Genomic DNA, 17670 nt, shown 5'->3' on the forward strand with positions numbered 1-17670 from the left:
GCAACACCACAGAAATTGGGGCAGGGCGGTTGGCAGTTGGATGGTCTCTCGGGGCCAACCGCCCAGCCATCTGGTCCAACTGTTTTCATCGGGCGATAGGCCTACACACCCTCAAACCGTCGGTGTTAACGTAGTTGGTCCTGACAGTTGGGTGGTTTGGTCAGAACGTGTGTAGCGCCTTTAAGCTGGGTTTCAGACTGGGCCTGAATGCATCTGACCATTGCTACCTCAGAGGTCACTTCCCTTTCCCCGTGCCAGCTTTAGCCGACGTCTGGTCATTTGTATTGAAAAATCCACGACAGCTTTACCCGAGGCTACATCTTCTGCACTTATGAAAACACCAAAATAAAGGAAAACATTCTCAAATTTGATAGAGAATTCCTGTTTCCCTTACTTCAGTTAACTGTTTTGGCACAGTCTGAGGCCTTCCTCAGCATATTTTAGCATATCTACTGTTCCAGTGGTACAGAGTAAGATTTTTTAAATGATTTCGATTTTCCATTTGTTAATTAAGGGAAATGAAAAATAGATTACAAACTTCACAGAAATTTTATTTCAACACATAAATACATTTTAAGTTGAAATGAATCCTATTAGGAATCCCATGGTTAAAAATGTTTTGATTGTTTGATATTAAGAATTACTCCTGAAAAAATGTTGCTTAACTTTGCTCTAAAAAAAACTTATCTTTTTTATTGACCTTTAAGATAATGCTTGGAATCTTCAAAAACTCGAGCAGAGAGAATCATTTCATCTGCAACCTTATCATGCCATGTCTTGATTTCATTGTACTTCTCTTAAATATTCCGAGAATTGTGTTACGTACATGACTGCCCATCGAAGTGTATACAATCAATGGTATAATAGTTGAAGCCTGAAAAGATGGGGTACAGGTATTTATTTACTGAAAAAACTGACATACCATATCTTGGTTCATCCGCATACAATTTTTCTATACTTACCTCAACAAACATTGGTGATATAATTTTCAAACCAGTGGGAATATTATTTTTCTCTACATCTGTTAGGACCATTGTCCAAAATACAAGAATTGCTCGAGGTAGCCAACTTAAATACATACCGATAGCCGAGAAAGCCACCACCTAAGTGTTTAAAATGTTTGTAAAAAATGTCTGCAATGGATTCAATATTCAAACTCAGCTCTGATAAGATGGTCGTCATGTTTACCTTGGTGATGAAGTACTGACCAAGTGAGTCTGCCATACTAAAATCAGTGGTGTCAATCGATAGAAGTTTAATTACCTTATAAGCTCGCCATAAGCAGAAAAATCTGTAAAGCAAAGAAAGCTTGCGAATAAAATCAACAGATTTAGGCGTTACTTGGTGGAACGATGAGATATTCATGGTGAAATAAAAACACAGTGCTATTCCACAAACTTATATTTTTGCAGTCTACTAGTTTCGACGTTTACACCGTCATTATCAAGACTAACTGAGAAAAGCATACAACATCCAGCCTTATTTATCCAACAATAGTGTGAGGGAAGGAGGAGGGGGGGGGAACTAAATGAGGAGGAGCATTGAGCATTGTTGGTTGGGCATTGTTGGTTGGATTGGAGGTTCAAACCAAAAAGTATAAAAGCTTGGGGAGGTGGGGTGAGGGCAGGCAGATAAAAGTCAGGTGGTAACGAGGTTAATGAGAAGGGGAGGAGGAAGGATTGTCAAGGAAGAAGTCAGATTTTAAAACGGTAGATAAAAAGTTAGAACATTTGAATACAGTCTAGACTGCAAAAATATAAGTTTGTGGAATAGTACTGTGTTTTTATTTCACCACAAAGAAAGCTTATTTATAGTACCTGTGTCATTTTTATTGCTAAGTAAATAAAATATGATTTAACTTACATTAAAGCTGTTGGCATAATTATTCCCAATAGGAGATAGGATAAATTATATGTCACTTGTCCACTCCCATTCATGTGCCAGTCTAATTCACAGGTAGTCCTAGTGCTGTCACATGCATACCTATGGAAAATTTAATATCAATTATTATAATTATCTCAGTACATTAGTACACATAGTTCTGAAATTATGCTTACAGTGAAGTACTGATTTATTATTGTAACGAATAGGAAGACGAAACAGACAATGTAAAAAAGATTGATATTCAAGAGCTGCACAGGTAAACCATGAAGTGTCATTATCAAGTACGTATATTCTTTTGAGTTGTCAAAATGCAACAATTTTGTGGACTTTGACATAGTCACTAAGCAAGAGTGCACAGTAATACTGGTGGGTGCTTAGCGAGTCATAAGTTGGGAAGGTAATGTAGAGTAGGCTCTGGATATTGAGTTCAACTTTTTACTTTAAATTTCTATACGTATTTCAAAGCAGTCACATAGCAGCTATAGATAATTCAATGAGGAGTAATTGCAGCAATATCGTGCAAGTGAATTTTTCAGCTACCAAATTCATACAAATTACCCACTGAAAAATACACATAGACTAGGAATCGAGCCATTTTCTTTTGGCATCCAATGCCAATTTACAGAAAGCTATGCAACGCAAAATTCGTGATTCATGATGCCATATCGTAGAGGAGTATATGATTGGGAGACTTTTTGAGTTCTGATTGATCGATAATAAAATGGTCAACTATCACGTACTATGATATCTATAGTATCACTTATGTCCTTTCTGGAAAAATGAAAATTACACTGGAAAACTTGAAAATCTTAGGGAATTTTCAAATGCCTAGCCACTGGACTCAGTGTTGAGATGCATCTTATTATATTATTTCAATCGCTAGAGTGGCATCATTGTTTGCTTTGTCCTTCCTAAGTCCCTATTGTTATTCGCCTAGTAATTCCTTTATTCTCTACTCCCGGTTTTTATGGCTCATGCATATACTATTTTACCATCTTGGGTTACCTCTTTTTACCCACATACCCTCTTCCTTGGCAACTTTAATTTTTCCCTCTTCCCTCCCTCGCATGTATGAAACTGTCTCAATAATGCAGAACTCCAATTTAAAAATATTTAATCTTTTACAATAAGACTTATTTTTTGGGAATGTGTTAAAAGAAGATGGTAACCAAACTCGATACATATCTCGAAGTTAAGAGCAGGCTTGTGTACACACTGAGGTTCTCTCCAATCTTCCTTTCCTAGCCTTCCCTCTTGGTTCAAATGACCTCAGCTGTCAGTCATCTCGAAATACCATACTATAGCAAAACGTCTGGATATATCCTATGATAGTTCTAGAAAATGTAGAATTTAAAGTATTGAAGTGTGTTAGAAAAGCCTTAGGCACGCTTTGTCTTGATGAAGACTCATAGTACTGTTGATGAGTAAGAAACTTAAACAGGCACATTTCTTTGTAGCCGATTGTGTTACTTTGAGTGAACCTCTCAAATCACCGGCCATCAATTTCAGGTCCCCCATCACTTGCTTTCGTGGTTTATCCATGCCTCGTTCATTATTCTTTTTGCAACGTGTGGTGCTCAAAAAATAAGACTAATTATTCTTTACTCCTGGAAATCTGATGATACTGTCTTTTTCTATGATGATGTTAAAAGAAATTGCTATGTCGTCCGGCCAAGCATCTTTTATAAAGAAGTCATCTACAATTTAAAATTTCTTCCTTTACTTAGGTTTGCTTATATTCTTCCCTTAAAATGAGGGCAATAAGGCAAAAAATAGCATGCATGCACTCTCCAATGAATTCTGTTCTTCTTCAATATCTATACCCTATGTATTTTGAGTTTAAAATTTTGATATCTTATTACCTATTTTGAAGTTAAAATGCGTTTTTCTGAATCTCATATAGAAATCATCTATTCCCTCCTTAATTTTCCTAATTATTTTGTAATTATGCTATGCTGTGAAAATATATCCTTTTTTCTATGAATACATATAAGCAGGTATATTATTAATGCTCAATCACACTTCTTCGCCTAAGACAAATAAGAATTACCTGCCCCAGTGAATCAAAGGAGGTATGGCAACAGCTATTGACACCGTCCAGCATGAAGCAATAGCCCATGCTATTCCTTTGAGTGTCAGCATTCTAGATCTTTCTGAAAAAGTGAAAAATTCATTTCAGAAAATTAATTCATAGGTTTTTGTCACTTATGGAAAAGCATGGCACATAACTTTTTTTTTTGTTTGTATCATACTTTATGGGATATATGAGTATATAACATAAATGTCTCAAGTAGTGAGAGAGGATTGGTTAAAAAAAAGCTGTGAAGTTCACTTTGAGCTAAGTTATATTTGCCTTTTGTGATTGCATGAAATAGCCAGTATCTCTCAACGGCCAGCAACACTAATGCCACCATCTGCGCCAAGCCAAACATTTGCCGCAGGAACGCGAAAAGTTGACAGCATGCATTACCAAATAGCCACCTGAAATGCATGGTAAGACATCATATTAGTGCATTGAATAATCTAATTTATGTGAATTTTTTTAGTATACAACTCCAACTAAGCATAACTATGCAATTGATTCTATGCTCCTTTATTGTGCACGATGTTTTACAGTTACTTTTAGTGAGCTAACATTCTGAGGAACGGAAAAAATTTTCATTTGATTCAGGCTTTAGACATAAGCTGCAGCACAGCCAGCAGCCTCAAACAAAATAATAATAATACTAAGTTCACAAAGAAAACTAAATCAGTATTAGCATGACCAGCATTGACTGAAGGATCTTGCTCAGACATGGATTTCATGTACTTAACGATACAAATGCAAACAGAAAAATAATCAATTTTGACAAAACTTAATCTAGCTTTCTTCAGTAAGTAATAGTTAAAGCCTTAATTCAATGCTAATGTTCCAAAATTTTTAGGAAGTGTTGAGTCAAATGGGCCCAACACAAGGTGCCAGCAATTAAAGGAGTTTCAGGGTATGTAGTTAGTTGGGGACAACTCCTTTGGGAACAGGGGGAGATGTGACGCTTCTCTCCACATCGAATCAACTGATGAAATATTTAGTTCTCAGATTGGACAGTAGACAGTGCTCATGAATCTACCTTCTCCTTTCCTTCCCTTATTGCGGTCAGAATGTTTTGCCCAAGGAGTGGTAAGGCCCTTCTCTGCTCCATTAAGCCGCTTGTGTCTTCCTTTGTGATAAGTGTTCATTCCCTACCCTACAACTTTCTCCACCATCCATCTCTCTCAGTCTGCCCTCTGTCATTACTGGTGATGTACTCTTTTCAGGGACATTACAATGTGGGTCCAAACCAAAAATTTAAATTTGCATTATGGGGTTTCAATGTTAAAAATATCGAGATAGAAAAAAGTCTGAATTTCAATGACCAAGATGTCAATTCTTAGTTTTTCGGACACGAATAACAAATATGCTTAAACAAATACATAACACTTTTATTTTCAAAAATACAACCGTTGACCAAGTCATAGTCAAGGTCATAAGGTTGGCAAAAAGAGAAGCATACCAACAAAGGTGTCAATCCATGGGTTTTAAAGGGTGCCCAAGTCAATGGTATTGTCCTAATACCTGTATTATCCACTTATTGACCTTCAAGGTTAATATGGAGGTCAAAGGCCATAGAGATAAACTTCGGGCCATCGTGTCATCCAACGTGTTGAACCATAGGTTTTAAAGGGTGCAAAAGTCGGTTATGCTGTTCATAGATCCGTATTGTTGATTTTTTGACCTTTGAAGGTCATATTAGGGGTCAAAGATCATAGAGTTAAACGTCGGGCCATCATGACAACCAACGTGTCGAACCATGGGTTTTGAAGGGTGCCAAGTCAGTTCTAAAGTTAATAGATCCATATTGTCGATTTTTTTAATCTCCAAGGGTCATAGTGCGGGTCAAAGATCATAGAGGTATGTTTTGAAATATCAGGTTATGTATACCAAAGGTTTTGAAGGGTGACCAAGTGAGTGACGTAGTGAGCATATCCACTGTCTTTTCTGACAAATCTCCTTTGCCCTCCTAGTTTCATGCTGTAGTTGATTATATTATATGTATAGCTGTCACAAACTCCTTACATGTTTACAATAGTTCTGTCTTCCTCCACATACTCGTTGCGGCACCTTCCATCTCCCCTTAGATGACTATTTATATTCTTGTTGTGTTGATGAATCATGCACGTCTAACTTACCGACCATATATGGCAGATGGACCAGTGAAAGGAAATCCTGCTAAAAGCAGTGTTCCTAGAGATGCAACAGACAAGTTGAGCAGTAGCAAGCGATGCCCCTGATCTACACGGTTTCCTGGTATTCCAACTCCTAGTAAACATCCTGCACATAGCAGTCCATTTGCAGCAGATCCTATAATTCCTTTGGCAAAGAATGATGCAAAAAGAAAAGCATAAACAGCAGGTTATAAATAATTTTTAAGTGTCTCTTCTTTTGAAAATCAGCAGAAAAAAAGAAATTTGATGAAAGATTTCAAGATTTCTTGGTGAATATTTAGTTTAATTAGGTACATACCTAACGTAACTTCTCAGATTTTTGTTTCTATTTCATGGATATTACAACAATTCGCCTTGTCATCTACCACATAACGTTGAGAATCCTGCATTTTTACTTTTATCTCAAAGAAAATGGTTAATGGAGAGAAAGTAAATCAGATTGAAGAAGAAAAAATGTTTATAGACAGTGGTTTTCACCTAAGCAAAACATATTGACCAAAATTTTTATAACCATGTTTTACGTTGTGAAACCTGTCCATTTGGAAAATAAGAGTACATATTACACTTTTTATGGTTCACTATTTATATTTTCTTGGTACGATTCAAGTTTCACAACATCTTTAGGCCTTGAAGTAGTAAAAAATGTGATGAAACCATAGTCATGCTCATTATACAAAAAAATTTGGGGAATAAAACATAGGGTCCCACTTTTCATAATATGTGTAGGTAGCTACAACCTTCAGGTCTTGGAAAAGTACCATTGTTGTGAAACCCATGTCTTGGCCCATTAAATATTTTAAAAATTAGGTACATATTAAACAAGGGACCCATGTTTCATAACATTATACATCCTCAGGGCAAGGCATTTTACCAGAACGGCTTCAGGCTTCCCCTCCCTCACTTCATCCTGATATTTTTCTTTGTGACCTCTACCAGCAATGCATCTTCTGAGGATATCCAGTGGCGGATGGGTCGTGCCCCCCCCTTGCAGGCCGACCCGTATTGCCAAACATTGCAGAATCACAATTATAACTTTTTTATGTCATAAGATGGCATTGTCTTGTATATGTGAGTAATAAATTTAATTAAAATTTTCTTAAACTCTTTATGTGACTTGATATTTTTTTATTAGGATAAAAGTAAAGGTAACTCAAGATATCTTTCCCCCCCTCGAGTTTTTTCTGTATCCGCTACTGAGGATATCACGATCCTATAAGGGCACCATATAAAAGTAAATCAGGCACAGCAGTTTGGATGTCAGGAAGAGAATTGCATTGGCACCCATGTACATTTAAAATGAATTCACTGTCCATTAATTTTGGTAATGCTGAGTTCTTCTCTGAGGATGTTTCATGGACAAAGTGAAACTTTAGCCACTAAGTTTTTTTATTTGTTTGACTAAACCCTCAAGAACTTCTAAAAAAATACATAAAATGTAATAACTACTTACCCAATATTATCAAGCCTGCTCCTAGCCAAGTTAGGTGTTGCATTTCTAAGGCATTCCATGGGCAGTCTGGTGAAGGAGCTATGGCCATTGATGGTAAACTCATTTTCCTGTCCTGGAGATAACAAATGAGTGATATAATGTGAATCAAGGAGAGTGAAAGGCTATTGTTTACTCAAATTTCTGGTTTGTAACCATTTTGGTCATAGTTCTTTTTTCCCATTACTCATTATTCAGGGGATAAATGCAGGATTATGAGCGGAGTACCTCTATGCAGGGGTGCAGCTAAGAATTAAGGCTAGGGGGGGTTTCAGGCGCAACTAATACTGGGGTGCTTGAGGTATTGCATACCCGCCAGGGAAGCGGGCCTTCCACCGGAAAAAAAATAAGATAAATGGTTCAAAATGGTGATTTTTATGGCCTTCTGAGGGATATTTTATTAATCCTCACAGTATTCTGTAAGCAATATTAATCCAATTAAGAATAATAGATTTAACTTAAAAATTTCTGTGAGCTCGGGGGGGTTTTATCCCCCAAAACCCCCCCCTCGCTGCGCCACTGCCTCTATGGAGTTACCTGCAAGTGCACTTATCGTGCAAAAATTCCACAGAGGAAAAATCATTTGCCATGGTTGAGGAGTTTTTGCACTTATTCTAATGTCTAGCAGGTTTAAAAAATTAGCATTGTAGTTATTTTAAGTCAGGTTCATTTGAAATTTCTCCAACAGTAGCTCAGTTAGCATAACCTCCTCCTCTACCACACTGTGGATTTGTGACATCAACACCTTGTTCAGTTAACCCAGTCTGAGATTCACTTTGGAAGAAGTTGGCTTGGTGACGTAACTGGTAGCATACCAGACCAGCGATTGGGAGATCCAGTCTCATATCCTAGCTAATCCAAATAATTTTGTCTTGACAAATTTCATCCTAGTGTACGTAACTTTGCACCTGTGCATGTGACTGCATGCAAAAATCATCATCATCTAGATTCTGGAACTCTCTACCACTGTATATAAAAACAACACAATCACTTCAGTCATTTAAAGAAAGGGCTTACTTGTAGACCAGGGCTTGAGTTAGTTTATCATGTTTATTTTGTGATATTATCATAAATTTCTATGTATGATTAAGTGTGTGTGTTAATTATGATCCATGTTAAAACCTATAATTTTGTGTTATTGATATTTAAAATTTTACTGTTTTTGGCCAAGCATTTATTACTTGTTAAGCCTCGCAATAATCTCTACAAAGTCGAATATTTACCCTTTGTATCGATGATATGTTACATTTTTCTCAAAATTTTATTTTACTAGAGTAGAACATTATATGTATTTTCTATTATTTTTGCTCTTTTAGGTTTTACCTAGAGCACAATAGATGTTCATTCATTCTTTCAAAGTCACTTGTTCTTGTTCTATGCAGTGCATTTCACAAACCTTTAGTTTTCCATGTCATGGGAATTATGGAGCCTGAATAACTTAGTGGTCTGTGCCGTGGCCTGGTAAACCAGAGGTCCATAGTTTGATTACCATTTTAGGGGAGTTTTATCTATGGCAATTGATGTGAATTCCACCACCGTTTACAAAGCAGGATTGAAATGTAACTTAACTTGTAACTTTTATGAAGAGGTCTCCGCATGGAGGGGCAAATCCCTATTCAGTGGGCTCGTTCGACTTTTTTTATTGTCGATTGTGAGAGTTTCAAAAATAAAGAGACCAATATTATTCTGTTGTTAATGAGATGTATATGTCTAAAGCTGTTCGTGGTGCATGACTGACCACCTAATTCGTAGATAAGTTGATGGTATTAATGGTTCCCAATGGGTGGATTACGGCCGGGTCTCGTTTACTCCTCGCCCTCCTGTTCTGTGCTTGCTTTTTTTTACAGTCTTATCAGCGATTCCTTCCTTCAATGAGCAGTAATCTCTAAATGAGGTTTCGAAACTATAAGGATGTCAACAACTCATGAAACGTGGAACCTTCGGAAGTTTTTTTATTTTAAAGTTAAGAGAGAATGGCGTAATGGGGAAGATTTTTTTGAGCCCCCGCATATTTTTTAATTTGATTTAATACGTTCAAAAGGAAATAAAAAACTAAAATAAGATTCGCACCCATGACCTTCCTATCCAGGCATATAACCAGAAATTTTCTTCATGGTTGCTTGGGAGATATGCGGGTTGCCTACACCAATTTTTTCCACGCATCAGAAAATCGAAAATTTCGTTTGAGTAAGACATGGAACTAAAATAAAAATCATTATTTTTTAAAGCAAATAATTATAAAAACTAATAAATTGCTGTCATAATTTCCTTAAAATTTTGGTTTTATTAACCTTTTCTGTGCAAAAAAGTTACAACTTGAACGACCACGGCTAGTTTCCTCCCCAACCAGTTTTGATTCTGGGTACGCCCATCCCCTCATCCCCCCATAGTTACGCCACAGGTTAAATATCAACAAAAAATGGTAATTTCAGCACATTAATATATAACTCCACCAACGACCATGGTTTTGACACTGTGTATCATCTTCAAGGTGACATAGATTGTCAGAACCATGGTCGTTAGAGAAGTAATATATTTCAACGTGGAAATTACCATTCATTGTTTATATTTTATGACTCCGACCTTTTCGGTTTCTTGCCTGAGCGTTAAGGGGATGCATCACTCCCAATCAACCGGTCGTACGTTGTGTTCACTAGCCGAATTACTCGTTTAAAACATGTAGGTATTATATTTTAAAAATTTCTGGTTACATAGAGTAGACGGCATGAATGTATTTCAAGTTTAAAAATCTTAAATCGGAGAACAAACTGAGGAGAAATTTTAAACTTTGAGATACAAGGAATATTTGCGACAAGAGGCTGTGTGTAACCTGAAAATTTTAAGATGATAGTTTTAGCTTTGAACGAGTTATTCCTAACCAAATAATGCCGGTCTCGGGGGAGTGCTTCCTCTTAAGGCCTGTTTAAACGGTACGTTAACACGTACGGGTTAATGTATAATTGTATGAACGCCAAAATGTACCGTGTAACTACCCAGCTTGTGCGAATGTATGCACAGAAAATAGAACCTGTTCTAATTTGGTTCATGCATCCGCACATGTTCCGTTCCGGTCCACAAAAATCATTCATGGAAACAGACATTATCTCGCACGTCTTAATGTATCGTGTAAATAGGCCTTTAAATCCATGCAGTGGATCATCTCTAATATTATGTGTGATAATATTTTCCGCATTAAAAATTCAGAACTCACCCTGGAATGGGATTGTAAATTTGTCCGTCACAATCTTTTTTCCGTCGCCTTGTTACTGTTGAGGATGGTTTCTTGTATGAATCCTCTTTATCTTCCTCACTGGCTCGCGCGAGTCGTCAGTGACGAGCGTTTCCAACTCTTCTGCGAAACGGAGAGTCGTCGTCTCTTCTCAATGGCAAGCGCGCGCGTGAAGACCGGTGAGGTTAGTCGGGTCGCTTGGTGCGCGAGGTGCCTCGCTGTTGGTGTGGTGGTGACGACTGGAGCGCATCAAGGAATCCGAGCACCGTGTCTCACAAAAAAAAGTGACGTTTTGCTGCTGGGGGGTCGCGGGAGGCTGAACAAGGGAGGGTGGGGAAACAGGCGACACGCCCGAAAAACACGACTGCCTGCCTGCATCGCGGCAAATTTTCAGGAACTTCGTTCTTTCTTTTTTTGTAGGACGCTCGTGTGATAATGCGTGAGCATATTTTTTTAATGCTTCCCCGCCCTAAAAAGCGAGATCGAATGTAAAGTAGTATTGCAGGGCTAAAAGTAGCTGGGCCAGGGCTTGCGGCGGGGGCTTAGAACAATATTTGAGTTTAAAAAGAGTGGAAATAATTTTTTTATAAAATACTGCAAGAACAGGTTTGATATTGGTGACAAAGACATAGATAATCGAAACCATGGTCGTCAGTGAAGTAATATATTTCAGCGTAAAAATTACCATTTGTTGTTTATATTTTATGACTGCGACCTTCTCGGTTTCTTGGCTGAGCGTTAAGGGAAGTCCTGGAAATGTCAGGGAAATATTGATCAGGCTTGGTAGTCGTAGAAATAGTCATCACAAGTATTATAAAAGAGGATGTCAAAGTTGGTTATAATAATAATGTTTGTAATGATCACAGATTCCCCCAATGACGATCATTTTAATTTATTTGGAAAACACATTAAAAAACACCGATGCTCTGGCGTGACTCGAAGCAGCGACCATCGGTTTGGCTGGCAAGGACTTAACTCCGCCGCCACCAAGGCCTACAAATCCAAATATCGTATCCGGATGTATTGTCACTCACCACGCATTTAAATGGGTTTACCAAAGTCACACTGACGGTCAAATCGATCCGAGTTTCACGGAGAAATAAGGTACAATTAGGGGTGCTAATCGACATTTGTATTCATGATGATATGATTTATCAAATTCGCTACTTTCATTGCTATTCCTTGCAATTGCAAACACTCGATTACAAAATATTGTCAAAAAAAGCGGATCGGAATATATTCGTCTCCGCGTTGCGGACATTTTCGGAAAGCGATCAACCCACTTCCGCCCACCTTAGCTTATGGCTACAACCTACCATTCTGAGCATACGAGGCTCTTGAAGAAAACCCGCACTCTTTTTTACTGTCAAATTTTCACAAATAAGTTTTCGAAGCTTTCAATAATCAAATCCACTTATTAAGGATGATGGCAGACTTTTCCGGCGTATATAATCGTGGAAGGTTACTCGGGAATTCCACCGAGCATAATGCCCTTCCACGATGGACGACTCGCACATCGAAACGTCGGTCGAGATGGAGTTGGAGAACCTGACCCGGTGAAATTCCCGAGTAAACTTCCACGAAATCCACTTATTAGTTTATTTTTGAAGCTGGTCGAAACTAGCCCACTGACGAAAAGAGACGAGTGCCAATCGGAGATTCAATATGAACAGTGGCGCCGACTCCATGGGGTCTGAGGGTGCCCGAGCCCTCCCAAAAATTCGTTATGGGTGTGAGGAAAAAATGTGTCAGGCTTGTCGATTTTACCCGGAGTGTCCGTATATCGAGATTCGAGCTATCAGGGTTCTAATGTTGATCATATGACTCTTCTAAAATGCTTAAAAACTTAAAACTCACTACTTTTTAAAATTTCCCGGGGCAAGATCTCAGGTTTGGGCCCCCCAAATATTTTTTGTAAGTCGGCATTCCTGAATATGAACGCCTACTTTGTGTATTTTTATGCAAGTATCATAAAAATACCCAAGACACGAATGACGCTGCGTTGATTATTTTCACTTTCCTTCGTTAAAAAATATGCTTGCCTAGATGATTTATCCTTTTTATCAAGGTCACTCGTAGAAATTAAACTACTATAGATTCTGACCTCTTTACCACCATGGTGTAGCTCTATATGGCTACGGATCATTCTGAAGAAAAAAGTTGATGTATCTTTGAAATCACGCGGCACCATATCACCGGGTATCACCAAAATAATTCACTGGATTACTAAAAACGACCACAGTAGTAACTTGCCTGAATGTCTTCACAATCGCAAGCAGAACCTTTTCTGGGGGTAATGGGTTAAAAAGCGATAGAAGTGGCGACAGAAATCAACCTATGTAATCCCCTTGGAGGTCATGATCAGGGAAAAACTCTTATGAGGCAGCAAAAGATGAAAATAATGGTTTCTGCGTTCGAGCGATGTGGGCGTTTCGCTGCCGTGGCTGGATCAGAGTATAGATGCCGACTTGACGCTACTTGATTGCGTCTTTATATTATTATTTATCTTCTTCTATATACATATATAAAAGACGATGCCTGTTTGTCTGTCCGCAATTCGATTCCTTACGGTTGCACGGAATGCGGCCAAAGTTTGTAAATGGTTGCATCTCACGCTCCCAAAGCTACTTTCGGTCGGGTGGGACGCATCCTTTGCGTCGTTTTCTCATGACCGTTTGTTACGTCACGTCATACAACTTCTGCGGTTGAACGTCCTGCGGGGTAGGCACACCTCTTCACACGCTTAAAGGAAAAACAAAAGTCAGAGGATACCACACTATAATCCTCTCGGCGCTAACGTTTTTGCCTGGATATGCATTCACACGACGTATTTGGTCTACGCACGTACTGACATACATAACGATCAATGAAGTGGAGCGGGGTATAAACTGATCCCGTGCGCGGTATATCTACGGAAATCGCTTTTTCCATTGTTTGTTCTTATTTCAATAATTCAACTTAATTTAGACCGTCTTATTTCAATTTTGAGGCAACCGTGGGATGAATAAAGGGAGTTGGGGCTGGGGTTATCATGTATATACCGTCACAATACCTGCTTTTTTCCTTTTCCTAAAAGTCCTGCTATGTGACAATGAATTCCAAGGTTCCCACTTCTCAGGGTACTATCTTTCCCGAGCAATGCCGGGCAGTGGCGCTGCAAGGGGGGAGTTTTGGGGGATAAAACCTCTCCCTCCCCAGAGCTCAGAGAAATTTTTAAGTTTAATCCATTTCACTTAATTATATTGATAATACTAATAGAATAGTGAAAAGGATTGATAAAATATCCTTCAGAAAGCCGTAAAACTCACCATTTGGAACCATTTATCCTAAAATTCCGCAATTTATCAATCTCGCACCTACCGCTTATCCTGGTGGGTATACCATACCCCCACACTCACCGGTATTAGTTGCACCTAAAACCCACCAGCCTAGCTGCGCCCCTAATGCTAGGTGACCTGCTACTTTATTATACATATAAAAGAGAATATCCGTGTGTCCGCTATGAATTTCGATACGGCTGCACAGATTGCAACCAAAGTTAGTACGTAGGTGGATCTCATACTCCCTAAGCTCATAGGGCTACTTCTGGTAGTATCTGATGCGTCCTTCGCGTCTTTTTCTAATGCTGTATGTCTTTGTCTAATACTGTACGTCACATCATACTTCTGTGGTAGAACATCCTGCCGGGTAGGCTCACCTCTTGGCATGCTCAAAGGGGAAACATAACTCAAAGGATTCTACGCTTAACTGTTAATCCTCTCTGAGCAAAGGTTTTAGCTGGGGTATGCGTCTCTTGAAATTTTTAGAATGCACACACTAGACCCAAGTCAATATTTACCTTTATCTCAAATTTGAAAATTTCCCTTCAGTATTTTCTTAGATGGATTTTTTTATATTATAGGATCATGCAAATGTTTGCAAAAATCTTCTTAAAATATCCTTAAAATTACATGATAATAGCTGAAGTTTTAATCACCAGACTTCAAATGAAAATTTTTGTTAAGAAAGTACTGGATGAAAAAGATTACTTTTTATTTAGTCACATATATGGGTCCAAAGTAACTAGCACATAGAGTGAAATTTGTGATGAAAAAATCATTTTGCTTCGATGGGATTGGTTATTTTGCTGCCACTATTCATTGGAAAGAAAACCTGTTCCCTTTCAGGTGAGATGTTAATCTGTGTTGTAATGTCAGCAAGGGATATTCAAACATGTCACCTCATTTTCCTCTTTCCAAAGTAAAAGTTGCCGACAGATCATTAGCTGCTTGCCTGCCTCGAGTGTAATTCCCATTGGTCACCTGGATGGTAGTGTATTGGGTAATTATCATTAACCTTCCATCAGGTGCAGTATTCAAGGTCAGGCACTCCCTTATAGGCACGTATACGAAAATCCATTGTTAAGTCAAAGCATGGCTCAGAGCTGCAACTTGAAACGTTAATGCACCTTTATCAGTGTAGTCTAACACTTAAACGATGTCTTACGTGTAGTATATACACCCCTTTTCACCCATCCAAACCGATCCAGATAGATGTGATTTATCATGCTCTTTAGGAAATTATGTTTCACTAAATGCATTCAAGCATCAAGTAGTAAACATCGTCGAAGCATCGAGTGAAAATGCCTAAAAAATATTCTGCCTATCAAAAATACATTCCTTTAAAATTGTGACAAGTTCGGGTGCAAGGAGCTTCTCTGACCAAAACTTAAACAACTTCCCATGGGGACAGCCAAAGTCAAAACAAGCAAGAAGGCTGCTTAGAGCATTTCAAAACAAACAGCTACTATGAGCGCCACGGGTCGCCTAATAGCACGAAGAAATGAAAAAGCACTCAAGCTGTGCCTGTCAGGTCCATTGCACCCGAAGGAGGGTTAAAAGCTGATTCAGCAGACAGATCTTCGGGGTTACTACGGCATAGATTCATCTCTGCAGACGACAGTTTCACCGGCATTGCAGCAGGCTTCTTCAGGTCAATGAAGTGAAGATCCGTGGTATCGCCCGTCTCTTATACACCCCGTCGTAGGCCAGTGTCTTCTCATTGGCTGGTTCAGGAGGCCCGGGTGGCTTTTCATTGGTCTGCATCTCCTGGCTCTGCCCTATCTCTCCGGGTTTACTCTAGAGGACTCTTTTCCATGTGTTAGGGAGCTGGTATCCGTCCCATCACATGGAAAAGAGTCCTCAAGAGTAAACCCGGAGAGACAGGGCAGAGCCGAGAGATGCGGACCAATGAGAAGCCACCCGGGCCTCCTGAACTAGCCAATGAGAAGACACCAGCCTCTGATGGGGTGTATAAGAGACGGGCGATACCACGGATCTCCACTTCATTGACCTGAAGAAGCCTGCTGCAATGCCGGTGAAACCGTCGTCTGCAGAGATGAATCTACCCCGAAAACCTGTCTGCTGAATCCTCACCACACCACAAAAGCCTACACAAGGAGGGTTAAAAGCCTTTGAAGCATTCCATTTAACTTTGTTGCTTCGAATTCATTGGATTTTTTGTCTTCCCCTCTATTTTCCTCCAAACCAAACGCCTTTTCTCAATTGGGTACTATGCTGAGGACCAGTGGGAAACACGCAAGGACTCACATGCTGCTAGTTTTCTGTCTCCTACTACACTCTGTTCAAATATCTGTGCAGGTTATGGGGTGCGGCAAAAGGAAGTGGGGAAAAGTGGAGGTAAAGTTTCTTGGTGCGCGAATTTCCCATATCCAATCAGATGAAAACTGTTGTGGCCAAGAGCCTTGGAAATTCAGTCATTCAGGCCAAGCTTTACCTCTCATTGAGGCTACCTGCTGGTGTCACGTGCAGCTCATCCAATGAGAGGCTCTTGCTATATTCAGTCCATAATGTCTTTGTGGGTTCCTAATATCTTTGTGTTTACTTTTTGATTCAAATGCATGGTTGTTTTCAAAACCTAACATATCCCACCAGAGGTTATTCTATATTTCCAAGTTAAAATAATCACATTTGGAGAGCTGTTGAATTTTCAAGTGAATTGTTCTATGAGTTACCTTCTAACACCACTCCTGAAAGGCCTCAGGTCACCTGATCCATTCTTTTTTTCTTTTATATGACAGGTTCAAAAGCAAAATTAAATGGTGTTCTTGCATGTCTAAAAAGGCACTTGTAGGGATTTATGGTACACATCTACCATGAGATTTAATTCAAAACGAAGTGTTGAAATGCCAGGGACCCATCAATTGTTGAAAATGCATGACAACCCTGCTAATTCTCCTCCACTTGGGAGAGGCCATTTCTCATTACATATTCAAATTTGGTTTTAAAGTGCTCCTATATCCTTACTTTCCTGTTGTTTTTCATTGCCAGCACAATGAGTACAGCTTAGTTGCTGAATATGCTCTAGTGGATACAAAATACCCAGCTCCAGCAATTTATTTTAGCCCTTCATTAACTTGGTTTCTATGGGCAGAAGCTAAGGTTCTGGTTCAAAAATACTGATTTTACATTTGTCTTCAAGTGGGGGGCTAGGTCTCTTTCAGTGAAATTTCCCTTGTGTGAATGTGAGGTATGAGGAACTTAAGTCCCTCATTCCACAAATCCTCAAAGCTTTCCATGATATGTTTCACCCCGTCAAATTATGACACACTTGCATCGGTTATTTGCCAAGTGTACTAGTGCCATTCCCTTCCCAACAATGGCTGTCCTCCATTCCTGTCTGTATATAGTAGCAATCTCGCTTAAGAATTCTGATATACCACATCAGCTTCAGCAATATCCTTAGGCTCCATGAATTTATTTCCATGAGAAGGTAATTTCACCTTTGTGCCCTGAAGATTTAAGTTTAAGAAATACTCTTAATATGCAAC

General features: G+C 39.0%; 1 protein-coding gene across 2 annotated transcripts; it reads right to left on the reverse strand.

Annotated features, from left to right (window-relative positions):
• Positions 1-561: 561 nt before the first annotated feature.
• Positions 562-11069, reverse strand: LOC124168336 (visual pigment-like receptor peropsin). Of its 2 annotated transcripts, none has more exons than XM_046546508.1 (9): positions 10824-11069; positions 7577-7688; positions 6091-6262; positions 4238-4365; positions 3935-4037; positions 1864-1983; positions 1189-1291; positions 963-1103; positions 562-874 (listed from the first exon to the last, which is right to left on the reverse strand). In XM_046546508.1, the coding sequence occupies exons 2-9, from the start codon at positions 7677-7679 to the stop codon at positions 746-748; spliced, it is 999 nt and encodes a 332-aa protein (XP_046402464.1). In that variant the 5' UTR covers positions 7680-7688; positions 10824-11069; the 3' UTR covers positions 562-745. The 2 variants fall into 2 exon arrangements, with proteins under 2 accessions (XP_046402464.1, XP_046402463.1); XM_046546507.1 differs by having other exon boundaries at positions 563-874; positions 6091-6271; positions 10824-11068.
• Positions 11070-17670: the final 6601 nt, after the last annotated feature.

This window comes from Ischnura elegans, chromosome 11 (genome assembly GCF_921293095.1).
Source record: "Ischnura elegans chromosome 11, ioIscEleg1.1, whole genome shotgun sequence".
NCBI lineage: Eukaryota > Metazoa > Arthropoda > Insecta > Odonata > Coenagrionidae > Ischnura > Ischnura elegans.

Excerpts from the sequence above, each read along its gene's own strand:
- LOC124168336 (XM_046546507.1), bottom strand. The coding sequence starts at position 7,679 with ATGAGTTTACCATCAATGGCCATAGCTCCTTCACCAGACTGCCCATGG. Across the intron at positions 4,038-4,237 it reads ATTTCATGCAATCACAAAAG|AAAGATCTAGAATGCTGACA; the intron begins GCAAATATAACT and ends TCACTTTTTCAG. Across the intron at positions 875-962 it reads TATCACCAATGTTTGTTGAG|GCTTCAACTATTATACCATT; the intron begins GTAAGTATAGAA and ends CCATCTTTTCAG.